Below are 14,716 nucleotides of genomic sequence, written 5' to 3' on the forward strand. Positions count from 1 at the left end.
GTGCTCATTGGCGTCGGCTAGATTTTATCTAGCTGGTCCGGGGTTAATTTACCTGATGCTAGGATTGGAAGCTGGGCCATGCCCAATGCCTTTAAATAGTTCTCCTGAACATTGGGATTCGCCGATTATAGCTTCTGTCTTGTGCGTTGTTATCTCGGTCTGGAGTGGTGAGCTAGTAGCTGGATTATCGTTGCTGGTGGTGTATTTCCCTTTGTCTTATTTACTCCTTCCTATATTTGTATTTATTTTGCCCTGCGCATTTATAGTGTATTCCTGAGTGACTGCGGCATGGTGTATATTTTCCTTTATCCTTGTCTGTGCTAACTGTGGGTATTGGTGTATGATCTTTTCACTGGGTGGTGGGAGGTGGTTTCAGCCTAGGGTTGAAACAGGAGACAGGGCGAGGGTCGAGGCCTAGACATGCACACCATCAGTGTAAACTTCAGGTAGAGGGTCAGTCAGGATTTCCCTAGTCTGAGGGAAATTGCAGGGGCCCGGGTTATTAGCTCTTGCCCACCTAGTCTCCCCGTGACAGTGCCATCATGGATGAGCTGCACAACCTGATCAACTTCTGTGGGTTGTAGACACTGCGTCATGCTGCAGTACAGTACCTCTACGGGTGAGAGCAATGACAAAATGCAAAAGTGACCAATACAACAGCAAAAAAGGATGAAAACAGATAAATTGTCTGTGATCACCAACTGCAGAACTAGTCCTTTATAGGGGTTGTCTTGCTAATTGCCTATCATTTTCTAATTGTTGTTGGTTAAGGTTATCCAACTGATGGATAACAAAAAGAAAGAGACATTTACATGGGCTATTTTGGGACACCATTTATTCAATGTGCACGAATAAGCAATGTAGTCAAACATTATTCTTTTAAAACAAAAAAAATCAGTTTTATTAGATTTAGCGAAATGTTATGTACTTGACATTAATACAATATAGTAATTAGCAATAATAGTAAAATGAAGGTATCTATTTAGTTAAAGAATATTTAAATTACATTTACAGCTAAAATTGTTTGAGATACCACCAACTATATGTTACTTTTCTCTGCATCTGACCCTCAAATATAGCATAATGCTTTGATTTAGTGAGAAAAAACAACTCTACTCTGAATGAAATTGTTGGCTTATAGAGCAAGGGTCCACAAGTTCTCTGCTTCCCAGACAATCATTCAATACAACATATAACTGTAAAATATTCTAACACTGTGCATGAGCCCTAACAGATAAACTCATACTTCTCTTTTTATTACTCCTGTACTATTGATGCTGCATATGCAGCAGTATGCAGCATCAATAGTAATGTAAAAAATAATAAAAATTGGCTATACTCACCCTCTGACGTCGCGATCTCCTCGGCGCTGCAAGCGGCTGTGCCAACAAGGACCTTCGTGACGTCATGGTCATGTGACCGCGGCGTCATCACGGTCATGTGATCGCGACGTCACCACAGGTCCTGTTCGGCACAGCAACTGAGACCGGACGCCGCGGGCAGTGCAGAGAGGTGAGTATAGCATTATTTTTTATTTTAATTCTTTTTTTTACACCAAAATATGGTTCCCAGGGCCTGGAGGAGAGTCTCTTCTCCTCCACCCCGGGTACCATCGGCACATTATCCGCTTAACTTCCCGCAACGTGGGCACAGCCCCATGCGGGAAGTTAGCGGATCAATGCATTCCTATGGGTGCAGAATCGCTGCGATTCTGCACCAAGAAGTGACATGCTCCTTCTTTTTTTCCGCAGAAAAGCCGCGCGGCTTTTTCCGCGGAAATCCGCAGCATGTGCACAGCGGGTTTTGTTTTCCATAGGGTAACATTGTACTTTACCCTGCATGGAAAACTGCTGCGGATCTGCAGTGTCAAATCCGCTGCGGATCCGCGGCAAAACCCGCAAAGTGTGAACATAGCCTTAGGCTCTCTTATTATACTGTAAGTGAGTTATTCTTCCCCCATGGCCAGGAGCTGTGGTATGTGATGACCATGACCTAGAGGAGCACTGCATGGTCAGACACGGCCATTACACAGTACACAGCAGGGGCACATTTATGAGATTATCTCAGCACAAGAAAATTTTTAACACGTCCAATTGTGGAACTTATTATTATTCCAAGATCTATTAGCTAAAATGTACTTTGTTCATATAACATCCTCTTTAAACATATTTTTGGTAAAAATGAAAGCAAGGAACTAAACATGATGCTCAAATAGTGAAATATGATTGTAATTTGGGTTAGGTATCACATAAATATGAAAACTTTTTCATAAGTTATATTTCACTGTGACTAGGAATTCATTAAGCTTTCAGAAACATTTCCTCGTGGGACAGCAGTTTTCTTCTGTGCTCTGCAAGACCTGTAAGAAAAAGAAAGTCAATAACTGTATATGATTGGTGTTTACTAGGGTTGAGCGACTTTCATTTTTTTAAGATCGAGTAGGGTTTTGGGAAACCCGATTTTGTCCAGAGTCGAGTCGAGTGCAGTCGGCCGATTATCGCTAAAAGTCGGGGATCGACCGAAACACGAAACCCAATGCAAGTCAATGGGGAAGCATAGTCGGCAGTGAGTGGAGGCCAGGAAAACACCTACAGTGCCCATTTTAATGCCAAAAACATCCATTCTTGTTTCTGAAGCTTGCCAATCTTAATTAACTGTATAATAATAGTTGGGCATAGGGAATTGGGGGAAAGTTGTGGGGGGAGTAGGGCTGGCTCAAGTTTTTCGTGGGCCCAGGAAATGCGGACTACGTCACGGCGGTGTTGCAGGGAAAGGTAAGTATTTAAAAGTTGCAAGTGCTGTGATCCTGAGCAAGCAGGGGGGGGCCCACTCGTTCGCATTGGCACTGGCACAGGGCCCCTCAAAGTACGGCGGTGTGTTTGCATGGCGGGGGCGCCTCCCACCAGCAGCGACACTTTTGCGTACTCTGAGGGGCCCTGTGCCAGTGACGTCGCCAACGAGTATGCCCCCCCACCTGATGAAGGAACCTGCACTTTCATCTGCACCTTCCTCTTTGTCCTTGTGTAAGGTGGTATAACATGCGGGAAGGGGAACCTTACTTTCAGCAGGGTCAGATTCTGGCTGTGTAGAGTACAAGGGGAATGTAGTGGTCTAGGTCAATGTACCAGCAGACTCATTTAGCAGTGGCTGGGCAATGGGCAGGATGAGGAGGAAACAGATATAGGGCCAAAGAATAAAGTAGGCTAAATGCAGTTCAAAATTGGTAACAGGACTAAACAGGCGGCATTGCTTTGTTCAGTGGAGTAGCAAACCCAAGAGCAGCAGACACTGTTTCAAGGGCCTAACCACACTAGTAGGCCAAATGCAGTTTAATATCTGATAGTATAGGGCGAAAGCCAGAATGTGGAAGCTCAGCTTTGTTCAGTTGAGGACAACACCAGGGAGGGGCAGACACCTTTAGTAGGCCGGAAAAGCCTATTGCATTTTTTAAAATGGTAATTTGGAGCAGAAGGTTGAAGCTCAGCTTTATTTAGTTGAGGACAACACCAGGCAGGGGCACACAGACAGACACCTTTAGTAGGCCGGAAAAGCCTATTGCATTTTTTAAAATGGTAATTTGGAGCAGAAGGTTGAAGCTCAGCTTTATTTAGTTGAGGACAACACCAGGCAGGGGCACACAGACAGACACCTTTAGTAGGCCGGAAAAGCCTATTGCATTTTTTAAAATGGTAATTTGGAGCAGAAGGTTGAAGCTCAGCTTTATTTAGTTGAGGACAACACCAGGGAGGGGCAGAAGCCGTTAGTAGGCCCTAACCACCATTTTTTTTTTAAAAAACCACTTAATGAGAGCCGGAAGGTTGAAGCTCAGCTTTATTTAGTTGAGGACAACACCAGGCAGGGGCACACAGACAGACACCTTTAGTAGGCCGGAAAAGCCTATTGCATTTTTTAAAATGGTAATTTGGAGCAGAAGGTTGAAGCTCAGCTTTATTTAGTTGAGGGCAACACCAGGGAGGGGCAGAAGCCGTTAGTAGGCCCTAACCACCATTTTTTTTTTTAAAAACCACTTAATGAGAGCCGGAAGGTTGAAGCTCAGCTTTATTTAGTTGAGGACAACACCAGGCAGGGGCACACAGACAGACACCTTTAGTAGGCCGGAAAAGCCTATTGCATTTTTTAAAATGGTAATTTGGAGCAGAAGGTTGAAGCTCAGCTTTATTTAGTTGAGGGCAACACCAGGGAGGGGCAGAAGCCGTTAGTAGGCCCTAACCACCATTTTTTTTTTTAAAAACCACTTAATGAGAGCCGGAAGGTTGAAGCTCAGCTTTATTTAGTTGAGGACAACACCAGGCAGGGGCACACAGACAGACACCTTTAGTAGGCCGGAAAAGCCTATTGCATTTTTTAAAATGGTAATTTGGAGCAGAAGGTTGAAGCTCAGCTTTATTTAGTTGAGGGCAACACCAGGCAGGGGCACACAGACAGACACCTTTAGTAGGCCGGAAAAGCCTATTGCATTTTTTAAAATGGTAATTTGGAGCAGAAGGTTGAAGCTCAGCTTTATTTAGTTGAGGACAACACCAGGCAGGGGCACACAGACAGACACCTTTAGTAGGCCGGAAAAGCCTATTGCATTTTTTAAAATGGTAATTTGGAGCAGAAGCTTGAAGCTCAGCTTTATTTAGTTGAGGGCAACACCAGGGAGGGGCAGAAGCCGTTAGTAGGCCCTAACCAAAGTTGAAGGCCAAATGAAGTTTAATTTCTGATACTATAGGCCGAAAGCCAGAAGGTGGAAGCTCCGATTTAGACAGTGGAGGACAATTTGAATTAGGGACTGCAGACAGACTTAGTAGGCTGTCCCCTGTGGACCATGCATCCACCACATTAACCCATTGCGCCGTAATGGACACGTAATCTTCCGTGGCCATGCCTACAGGTCCATGCGTCTGTTGTCAGGTGCACCTTTGTACTCACAGATTGCCAGAGTGCATGGACAATGCGGTCTTCTACATGCTGGTGGAGGGTTGGGATGGCTTTTCTCGCAAAAGAAGTGTCGACTGGTTAGCTTGTAGCGTGGTACAGCGTAGTCCATCATGGCCTTATTAATAGTAAATAAAATATATAACTAGGCTCTATGAACTTTTAAATAGGTTCCAGGGGTACACGGGCAGCATTGGTGTGGTCAGTGGAGGAGTATTGCAAGTAGGGGCCGCAGACAGGCTATCAAAGGCCTAAAATAACAAACAGTAGGCAGTCATGGCAGTTTTACATCGGTTACATGGATACACAGGCAGGCACTCCAGGCAGCATTGTGGTCAGTGGAGGAGTATTGCAAGTAGGGGCCGCAGACAGGCTATCAAAGGCCTAAAATAACAAACAGTAGGCAGTCATGGCAGTTTTACATCGGTTACATGGATATACAGGCAGGCACTCCAGGCAGCATTGTGGTCAGTGGAGGAGTATTGCAAGTAGGGGCCGCAGACAGGCTATCAAAGGCCTAAAATAACAAACAGTAGGCAGTCATGGCAGTTTTACATCGGTTACATGGATACACAGGCAGGCACTCCAGGCAGCATTGTGGTCAGTGGAGGAGTATTGCAAGTAGGGGCCGCAGACAGGCTATCAAAGGCCTAAAATAACAAACAATAGGCTCATTGCAGTTTTACAGCGGTTACATGGATACACAGGCAGCTAGGTGGTGAGTGGAGGAGTATTTAAAGTAAGGACCGCAGACAGGCTATCAAAGGCCTAACATAACAAACAATAGGCTCATGGCAGTTTTACAGCGGTTACATGGATAGACGGGCAGGCAGCTTGGTGGTGAGTGGAGGAGTATTTAACCCTTATCCGGCTGAATAGGTACAATTGTAACTATTCCGTTTTAAAATTGCAATAACTTTTTTTTGAAAAGACGTAGAGGGCTGAAATTTCGTGACATCTCTACATTTTTGGTCCAGAATATATTGGCCAAATTTCAATAAAATATCTCCACCCGCTTCCGAGATAAGGGGTCGAGATCTTTTTGCATCCATAACAAGCTGCATAGGTACAAATGTACCTCATATATTTTGAATGAAGATAATGCAAGGGAAAAAGCATACATTTTTTTTTAATGATAATGCTATTTAACTATTATAAACAAGTAAAAAACTGTTCATTTACATTATAAAAGAAAATGTAAGAAACTTTTTTTTATTGATTTTCTTTGCAAGTAATGCATGTTGGCTTTGCTACAGAGTGTTCATCGCAAATGGGTTTCACACAAACCACACAAGACTTTCTAGTCTTGCGTTGTTTTCGCCTCAGGTCTCTGCAGACATAGCAACTACCAACAACAGGGGAGGGTCCACGACTACCATGAGGTATGTTGGGGCCAGCTGCTGGCTGCGATGCTACCACAATGCATCGTCCAAGCACCATTTCTACTGCACCTCGAAGAAAATGGTTTCTCATTATCATTTTGTTTGTACTACGATCTTCAATTGCAATCATACACAGCTGATTTGCGAGATCTTTCAGGAACTTTCTTCGTTGATCCTTTGCCCTGAAGCTTGGATTGTGTTCTCTGTAGATGATGTAGGATGCTAACCCACTGACATCAATCATATTGTAGAAAAATGCCAAAGTCCAACGTGATGTTCGTCGTTTCACAGTGTACTCTCCCAACATTTTATCCATAACATCAACGCCACCTTTTGTTATGTTGTAGTATTTTATTATCTCTGGCTTGGCTGCTAGTGTCTCTTCAACTTCTCCCGTCATGTGCATAGATGATAGAAGCACGACTGATTTGTTCTTCTTTGGTACATATGAACAGACTGTTGCATCATGATTGTAGGCAAAATTTGTCGAGTTTACAGGCCTTTCTTTGGCAGGCTGCATGTTGTTAGGTAGGAACCTTTTGTTTTTTCTCACTGTACCAACTAGTGTCATGTTCCAGGAGTTCAATACCTTAGCTAGTTCCATGGTTGTAAAGAAGTTATCGGTGGTGACATTTCTTCCAGAGCCTTTATACGAGCTCACTAGGTCCAATACTGTTCGTTCTCCAATGTTTACTTGTCGAGGACCATCAGTTGGTTTCCCAGTGTAGAGCTGACCTTGTAAAGGGTAGGCATTTGATGAGTCACAAGCCCAGAAAATCTTTATGCCATATTTAGCTGGTTTTGAAGGTATATACTGGGTAAATTTAGTATGACCTCTAAATGGAAATAATTGCTCGTCGACGGTGATACAATGATATGGCTTGTAGGCTCTCTCCAGATTACTGTTCAGCATTGTCCAGATGTCCCGTATTGGTGCAGCTTTATCTGTTTGCACACGTTCTGCATGTGTATTTTCGTTGTCAAACCTGATAAATCTGAGTATCATCTTGAAGCGGTCACGAGACATGGCTGCACGTATAAGAGGCAGAGCAGCAACATTCCACATTTCCTCCAGATTCTCTTTGTTGGCTCTGTGCACACCAGCAGCAATCAGTATGCCCAAAAATGCATGAAGTTCAGTTTCAGTAAATTGCTTGAATGTTTTTTGTGGTGGCCGTTTGGAAGAATCAGGAAAACGTTGTACCAGTTCGTTGTTGTAAGCATCACAAACTCTCTTGGCCTTTCGATTCGTTTCCCGTAATATGATGTCACACATCTCGGGAGTCATGATGGACTTGAATAGCTCTTTTGCTGTATATAGGTTGCTGATTGCTGCAGGGCCACCTCTTTGTCGTAGGACATTACGAGATTTTGTTTGTGCATTTGGCAGTGGATTACTGCACCATTGAGTTTCATCCTTAGCAGTCCAAATGTCGCCTGCACTTTGAGGCACAGAATCATCCTCAACACTTTCGTCTGATTCGTATTCATTTTCATGCTCTATGACCATTTCTTGTTCAATGTCTGAATCTTCTTCAGTAACATCCACTTGTGGTACATAGTTTTCATCATCAGATGCAACATATGGTTCATCCTCATGCTCAGAATCAGATTCTTCTAGCATTCGCATTATTTCGTCAGACGTAAATCTGTAAATATGAAAAAATGTAAAATAAATAATTTTCCGAAATACTACATTATTGGCTTTTCACAAAATTATACTAACCTGCAAACACGTTTTCTTGGATTATGGCGGAAACTAGATCCAGCATTACTATCACTCATGATGACTTGCTAGATGAATTTTGGCTTCGTATTTTATGCTGAATATAAATAAAACATCGTAAAACAATATGTAGATACTAATTATTATCCATTTTTCGTATAAAAATTATACCTATAGTGATAAGTTTCATACAAAATATATGTAAGCCAAGTCCAGGCTGAAAGACAATTTGACTGTTCTGTCCCCACATAATGAGAATAAAGGTATAACTGGCTGTTAGATGCTGTGAGACTTTCCTACCTTCGTTTCCAAGAAATTGAAGACTTCACAAGCCTAGAAATGTGTGCTCACAGCAATGAGATGAACAGCAAAATGGCTAATGAGAGGAGGGAGGCAGGAAGACAAGTAGAAGCCACTCCCAGTTTGAATTAACTTAATTGACAGCAACATAAGTGACCAGTAACAACACTGAACAATAGATATCAGCATAACATTTGTAGCTGAATGAACTTTAGTTTCTGAAACCAAGTAAAGTCTTCCCACAGTGGAGGTATATGTGAAGGTACAATTGTACCTATGCAGCCTGTTAAGGTTGTAAAATTATGCAGCCTGACAAGGGTTAAAGTAGGGACCGCAGACAGGCTGTCAAAGGCCTAACATAACAAACAATAGGCTCATGGCAGTTTTACAGCGGTTACATGGATACACGGGCAGGCAGCTTGGTGGTCAGTGGAGGAGTATTTAAAGTAGGGACCGCAGACAGGCTTCAAAGGCCTAACATAAGAAAATGGGCTGGCTGTAGGCACTTTATAATTGGTTCCAGGGGTACACGGGCAGCAGTGGTCTGGCCAGTGGAGGACTAGTGGAAGGAGGGACCGCAGACAGGCTTCAAAGGCCTAACATAAAAAAATGGGCTGGCTGTAGGCACTTTATAATTGGTTCCAGGGGTACACGGGCAGCAGTGGTCTGGCCAGTGGAGGACTAGTGGAAGGAGGGACCGCAGACAGGCTTCAAAGGCCTAACATAAAAAAATGGGCTGGCTGTAGGCACTTTATAATTGGTTCCAGGGGTACACGGGCAGCAGTGGTCTGGCCAGTGGAGGACTAGTGGAAGGAGGGACCGCAGACAGGCTTCAAAGGCCTAACATAAAAAAATGGGCTGGCTGTAGGCACTTTATAATTGGTTCCAGGGGTACACAGGCAGCAGTGGTCTGGCCAGTGGAGGACTAGTGGAAGGAGGGACCGCAGACAGGCTTCAAAGGCCTAACATAAAAAAATGGGCTGGCTGTAGGCACTTTATAATTGGTTCCAGGGGTACACGGGCAGCAGTGGTCTGGCCAGTGGAGGACTAGTGGAAGGAGGGACCGCAGACAGGCTTCAAAGGCCTAAAATAACAAACAATAGGCTCATGGCAGTTTTACAGCGGTTACATGGATACACGGGCAGCTTGGTGGTGAGTGGAGGAGTAGTGCAAGGAGTGTCTGTCCCAGTACTCCCAAAATATAAATAGATGTTAATGTCTCGCAAAACAACCAAAACAAAAAAAAAGGTGGCATACTTAGGTACAGGGGTGGGCTCATCTGCTGAGTTTCTGACATAGTAATTTGGCAGTAACTATTTAATGGTGCCAATATAGGACACAGACACAGACTACTTTAAGTTGCATCATAGATGTCTACAAATTTGTATTGTCAGTGCCAGACATTGAATGATGTCAGCGAATAGACTAAAGATTGGTGGAGCTGTGCGACATAATTTTGCACGTGGTAGAGCACATTTTGAGCTGGGGTAGGGGGGAACTCTCTTGAGGCCGGCGGGACCGCCCCAGGGCCCCTCATGTTACAACGGTGTGTCTGACGTTGGGTGCGTCACCACCACCGCCAGAGACACTACATTGTACTATGAGGGACCCAGTAGCAATGCCGTCAACCAAAAGCGAGCACACCCACCTCTTCAGACAAACAGCAGTCTCACGGGTGCTTGCGCCAAGTCGCGATACCACGGCCCCGTGTGGGGAGTTTGGCCATTTAGGGAGGTGTAAACATGTCGTATGCTGTACAATCAGCTGCAGCAAATTAGACATTAGAAAAGTAATTCACAGGCAAGAGCTTTTCATAGGAAAGCTAGGTGTCGGCCGGGCAAGGTGGGGCAAAAGATTTCGAAATCCAGTTGTGGTTCATTTTAATGAATGTTAGATCGTCAACATTTTGGGTAGCCAGACGAGTCCTTTTTTCGGTTAATATTGAACCTGCAGCACTGAATACTCTTTCTGATAGGACACTTGCTGCCGGGCAAGCAAGCTCCTGCAATGCATATTCTGCCAATTCTGGCCAGGTGTCTAATTTGGAGGCCCAGTAATCAAATGGGAATGACGGTTGAGGGAGAACATCGATAAGGGATGAAAAATAGTTAGTAACCATACTGGACAAATGTTGTCTCCTGTCACTTTCAATTGATGCAGCAGTACCTGTCCTGTCTGTGGTCATAGCAAAATCACTCCACAACCTGGTCAGAAAACCCCTCTGTCCAACGCCACTTCTGATGTGTGCACCCCTAACACTCCTAGTCTGCTGCCCCCTGGAGCTCGTGTGAGAACGATCACGTGCGCTGTGTGCTGGGAATGCCTGAAGCAAACGGTCAACAAGAGTTGATTGTTTGGTTGCTAATATTAGTTCCAAGTTCTCATGTGGCATAATATTTTGCAATTTGCCTTTATAGCGTGGATCAAGGAGGCAGGCCAACCAGTAATCGTCATCGTTCATCATTTTCGTAATGCGTGTGTCCCTTTTTAGGATACGTAAGGCATAATCCGCCATGTGGGCCAAAGTTCCAGTTGTCAAATCTCCGGTTGTGATTGGTTGAGGGGCAGTTGCAGGCAAATCTACGTCACTTGTGTCCCTCAAAAAACCAGAACCCGGCCGTGACACGCAACCAATTTCCTGTGCCCCCGGGAAAGGTTCGGCATTAAAAATATACTCATCCCCATCATCCTCCTCATCCTCCACCTCCTCTTCGCCCGCTACCTCGTCCTGTACACTGCCCTGACCAGACAATGGCTGACTGTCATCAAGGCTTTCCTCTTCCTCTGGTGCAGACGCCTGCTCCTTTATGTGCGTCAAACTTTGCATCAGCAGACGCATTAGGGGGATGCTCATGCTTATTACGGCGTTGTCTGCACTAACCAGCCGTGTGCATTCCTCAAAACACTGAAGGACTTGACACATGTCTTGTATCTTAGACCACTGCACACCTGACAACTCCATGTCTGCCATCCTACTGCCTGCCCGTGTATCCTCCCACAAATAAATAACAGCACGCCTCTGTTCGCACAGTCTCTGAAGCATGTGCAGTGTTGAGTTCCACCTTGTTGCAACGTCTATGATTAGGCGATGCTGGGGAAGGTTCAAAGACCGCTGATAGGTCTGCATACGGCTGGCGTGTACAGGCGAACGTCGGATATGTGAGCAAAGTGCACGCACTTTGAGGAGCAGGTCGGAGAACCCAGGATAAGTTTTCAATAAGCACTGCACCACCAGGTTTAAGGTGTGAGCCAGGCAAGGAATGTGTTTCAGTTGGGAAAGGGAGATGGCAGCCATGAAATTCCTTCCGTTATCACTCACTACCTTGCCTGCCTCAAGATCTACTGTGCCCAGCCACGACTGCGTTTCTTGTTGCAAGAACTCGGATAAAACTTCCGCGGTGTGTCTGTTGTCGCCCAAACACTTCATAGCCAATACAGCCTGCTGACGCTTGGCAGTAGCTGGCCCATAATGGGACAACTGGTGTGCAACAGTGTCATCTGCCGATGGAGTGGTTGGCAGACTGCGTTCTGTGGAAGAGCTGTAGCTTCTGCAGGAGGACGAGGAGGAGGAGGAGGAGGGGGTGCGAACGCCTACAGCCAACTGTTTCCTAGACCGTGGGCTAGGCACAACTGTCCCTAAATTGATGTCGCCTGTGGACCCTGCATCCACCACATTCACCCAGTGTGCCGTGATGGACACATAACGTCCCTGGCCATGCCTACTGGTCCATGCATCTGTAGTCAGGTGCACCTTTGTACTCACAGATTGCCTGAGTGTATGGACGATGCGCTGTTTAACATGCTGGTGCAGGGCTGGGATGGCTTTTCTGGAAAAAAAGTGTCGACTGGGTAGCTCGTATCGTGGTTCAGCGTACTCCATCAGGGCTTTGAAAGCTTCGCTTTCAACTAACCGGTAGGGCATCATCTCTAACGAGATTAGTCTAGCTATGTGGGCGTTAAAACCCTGTGTACGCGGATGCGAGGATAAGTACTTCCTTTTTCTAACCAGAGTCTCATGTAGGGTGAGCTGGACTGGAGAGCTGGAGATCGTGGAACTTTCGGGTGTGCCGGTGTACATGGCAGACTGAGAGACGGTTGGAGACGGTATTGTTTCCGCCGGTGCCCTAGATGCAATATTTCCTCCTACAAAACTGGTGGTTCCCTGACCCTGACTGCTTTTGGCTGGCAAAGAAACCTGCACAGATACTGCCGGTGGTGCGGAAAATGGTGGCCTTACAGTGACGGAAGGGATGTTGCGTTGCTGACTAGCTTCATTGGCCGAGGGTGCTACAACCTTAAGGGACGTTTGGTAGTTAGTCCAGGCTTGAAAATGCATGGTGGTTAAGTGTCTATGCATGCAACTAGTATTTAGACTTTTCAGATTCTGACCTCTGCTTAAGCTAGTTGAACATTTTTGACAGATGACTTTGCGCTGATCAGTTGGATGTTGTTTAAAAAAATGCCAGACTGCACTCTTCCTAGACTCGGATCCCTTTTCAGGGATTGCAGACTGAGCTTTAACCGGATGGCCACGCTGTCCTCCAACAGGTTTTGGCTTTGACACGCGTTTTGGGCCAGATACGGGCCCGGCAGATGGAACCTGTTGCGATGTTGATGCCTGCTGCGGCCCCTCCTCCACCTCCGCTTCTGAACTACTGCCGCCTGCACCCTGTTCCCCCAATGGCTGCCAATAAGAAAAAAAATAAATAAATAAATAGGCTTTCTATAGCCCACTGAATGAGAGATAGCACACACAGCAGTGGCACCCAAGCCCTGACTGAGGCCAATATTTTTCTCCCACTGATTGATGTAGTGTTTTTGTGTTGAGGTAGATTTTAGAACACAAATCAAGGAAAAAAAAAAAAATGCTTTCTATGGCCCACTGAATGAGAGAGAGGTGGCACACCCAGGAGTCAAGACTGGCACACAAGCTGAAAGGGCAATATTACTCTCCCACTGTTTTTTTATGTATTTTTTGTTTTTTAAGGGAGACTTTAGAAACCCAATAATATAAAAAAAAAAAATAAATAGGCTTTCTATGGCCCACTGAATGAGAGGGAGAGAGGTGGCACACCCAGGAGTCAAGACTGGCACACAAGCTGAAAGGGCAATATTACTCTCCCACTGTTTTTTTATGTATTTTTTGTTTTTTAAGGGAGACTTTAGAAACCCAATAATATTTAAAAAAAAAAATAAATAGGCTTTCTATGGCCCACTGAATGAGAGGGAGAGAGGTGGCACACCCAGGAGTCAAGACTGGCACACAAGCTGAAAGGGCAATATTACTCTCCCACTGTTTTTTTATGTATTTTTTGTTTTTTAAGGGAGACTTTAGAAACCCAATAATATTTTTTTAAAAAAATAAATAGGCTTTCTATGGCCCACTGAATGAGAGGGAGAGAGGTGGCACACCCAGGAGTCAAGACTGGCACACAAGCTGAAAGGGCAATATTACTCTCCCACTGTTTTTTTATGTATTTTTTGTTTTTTAAGGGAGACTTTAGAAACCCAATAATATTAAAAAAAATAAATAAATAGGCTTTCTATGGCCCACTGAATGAGAGGGAGAGAGGTGGCACACCCAGGAGTCAAGACTGGCACACAAGCTGAAAGGGCAATATTACTCTCCCACTGTTTTTTTAGGTTTTTTTTTTTTTTTCAGGGAGACTTTAGAAACCAAATAATATAAAAAAAAAATAAAAAAAAAAAATAGGCTTTCTATAGCCCACTGAATGAGAGATAGCACACACAGCAGTGGCACACAAGCCCTGACTGAGGCCAATATTTTTCTCCCACTGATTGATGTAGTGTTTTTGTGTTGAGGTAGAATTTAGAACACAAATCACGGAAAAAATAAATAGGCTTTCTATGGCCCACTCAGTGAGAGATGGCACACACAGGGATGGCACTGTAGCAGAAATGCCAATCTTAATCTCCCACAAAAAAAACAAAAAAAAAACAGGGACTGTCCTACAATTACTATCTCCCTGCAGTAATCTAAGCCAGGTATGGCAGGCAGCAATAGGAGTGGACTGATGCACAAATTAAATAAAAAGTGTGGACAAACAAAAAAGATAGCTGTGCAGAAAGGAAGGAACAAGAGGATATGTGCTTTGAAAAAAGCAGTTGGTTTCCACAGTGGCGTACACACAGCAATACAGCTATCACGGAGCCTTCTAGGGCAGCCCAATGAGCTACAGCGCTGAGGGGAAAAAAAAAAAAAATAGCTTCCACAGTCCCTGCACACCGAAGGTGGTGTTGGACAGTGGAAATCGCTGCAGCACAAGCGGTTTGGTGGTTAGTGGACCCTGCCTAACGCTCTCCCTGCTTCTGACGAAGCGGCAGCAACCTGTCCCTAAGCTCAGAT

The 14,716-nt window shown here is 44.8% G+C and overlaps 1 protein-coding gene across 2 annotated transcripts in view; it reads right to left on the reverse strand.

The window, feature by feature from the left end:
• Nucleotides 1–1,255: 1,255 nt before the first annotated feature.
• Nucleotides 1,256–14,716, reverse strand: part of GFRAL (GDNF family receptor alpha like) — a 165,452-nt gene continuing 151,991 nt past the window's right edge. For both annotated transcript variants that reach the window (XM_077290012.1, XM_077290011.1), the window contains one exon: nucleotides 1,256–2,359. In XM_077290012.1, the coding sequence (XP_077146127.1) occupies nucleotides 2,290–2,359 (70 nt within the window). In that variant the 3' untranslated portion in view covers nucleotides 1,256–2,289. The remainder of the gene's footprint in view (nucleotides 2,360–14,716) is intronic.

Source organism: Ranitomeya variabilis, chromosome 2, assembly GCF_051348905.1.
Source record: "Ranitomeya variabilis isolate aRanVar5 chromosome 2, aRanVar5.hap1, whole genome shotgun sequence".
Classification (NCBI taxonomy): Eukaryota; Metazoa; Chordata; class Amphibia; order Anura; family Dendrobatidae; genus Ranitomeya; species Ranitomeya variabilis.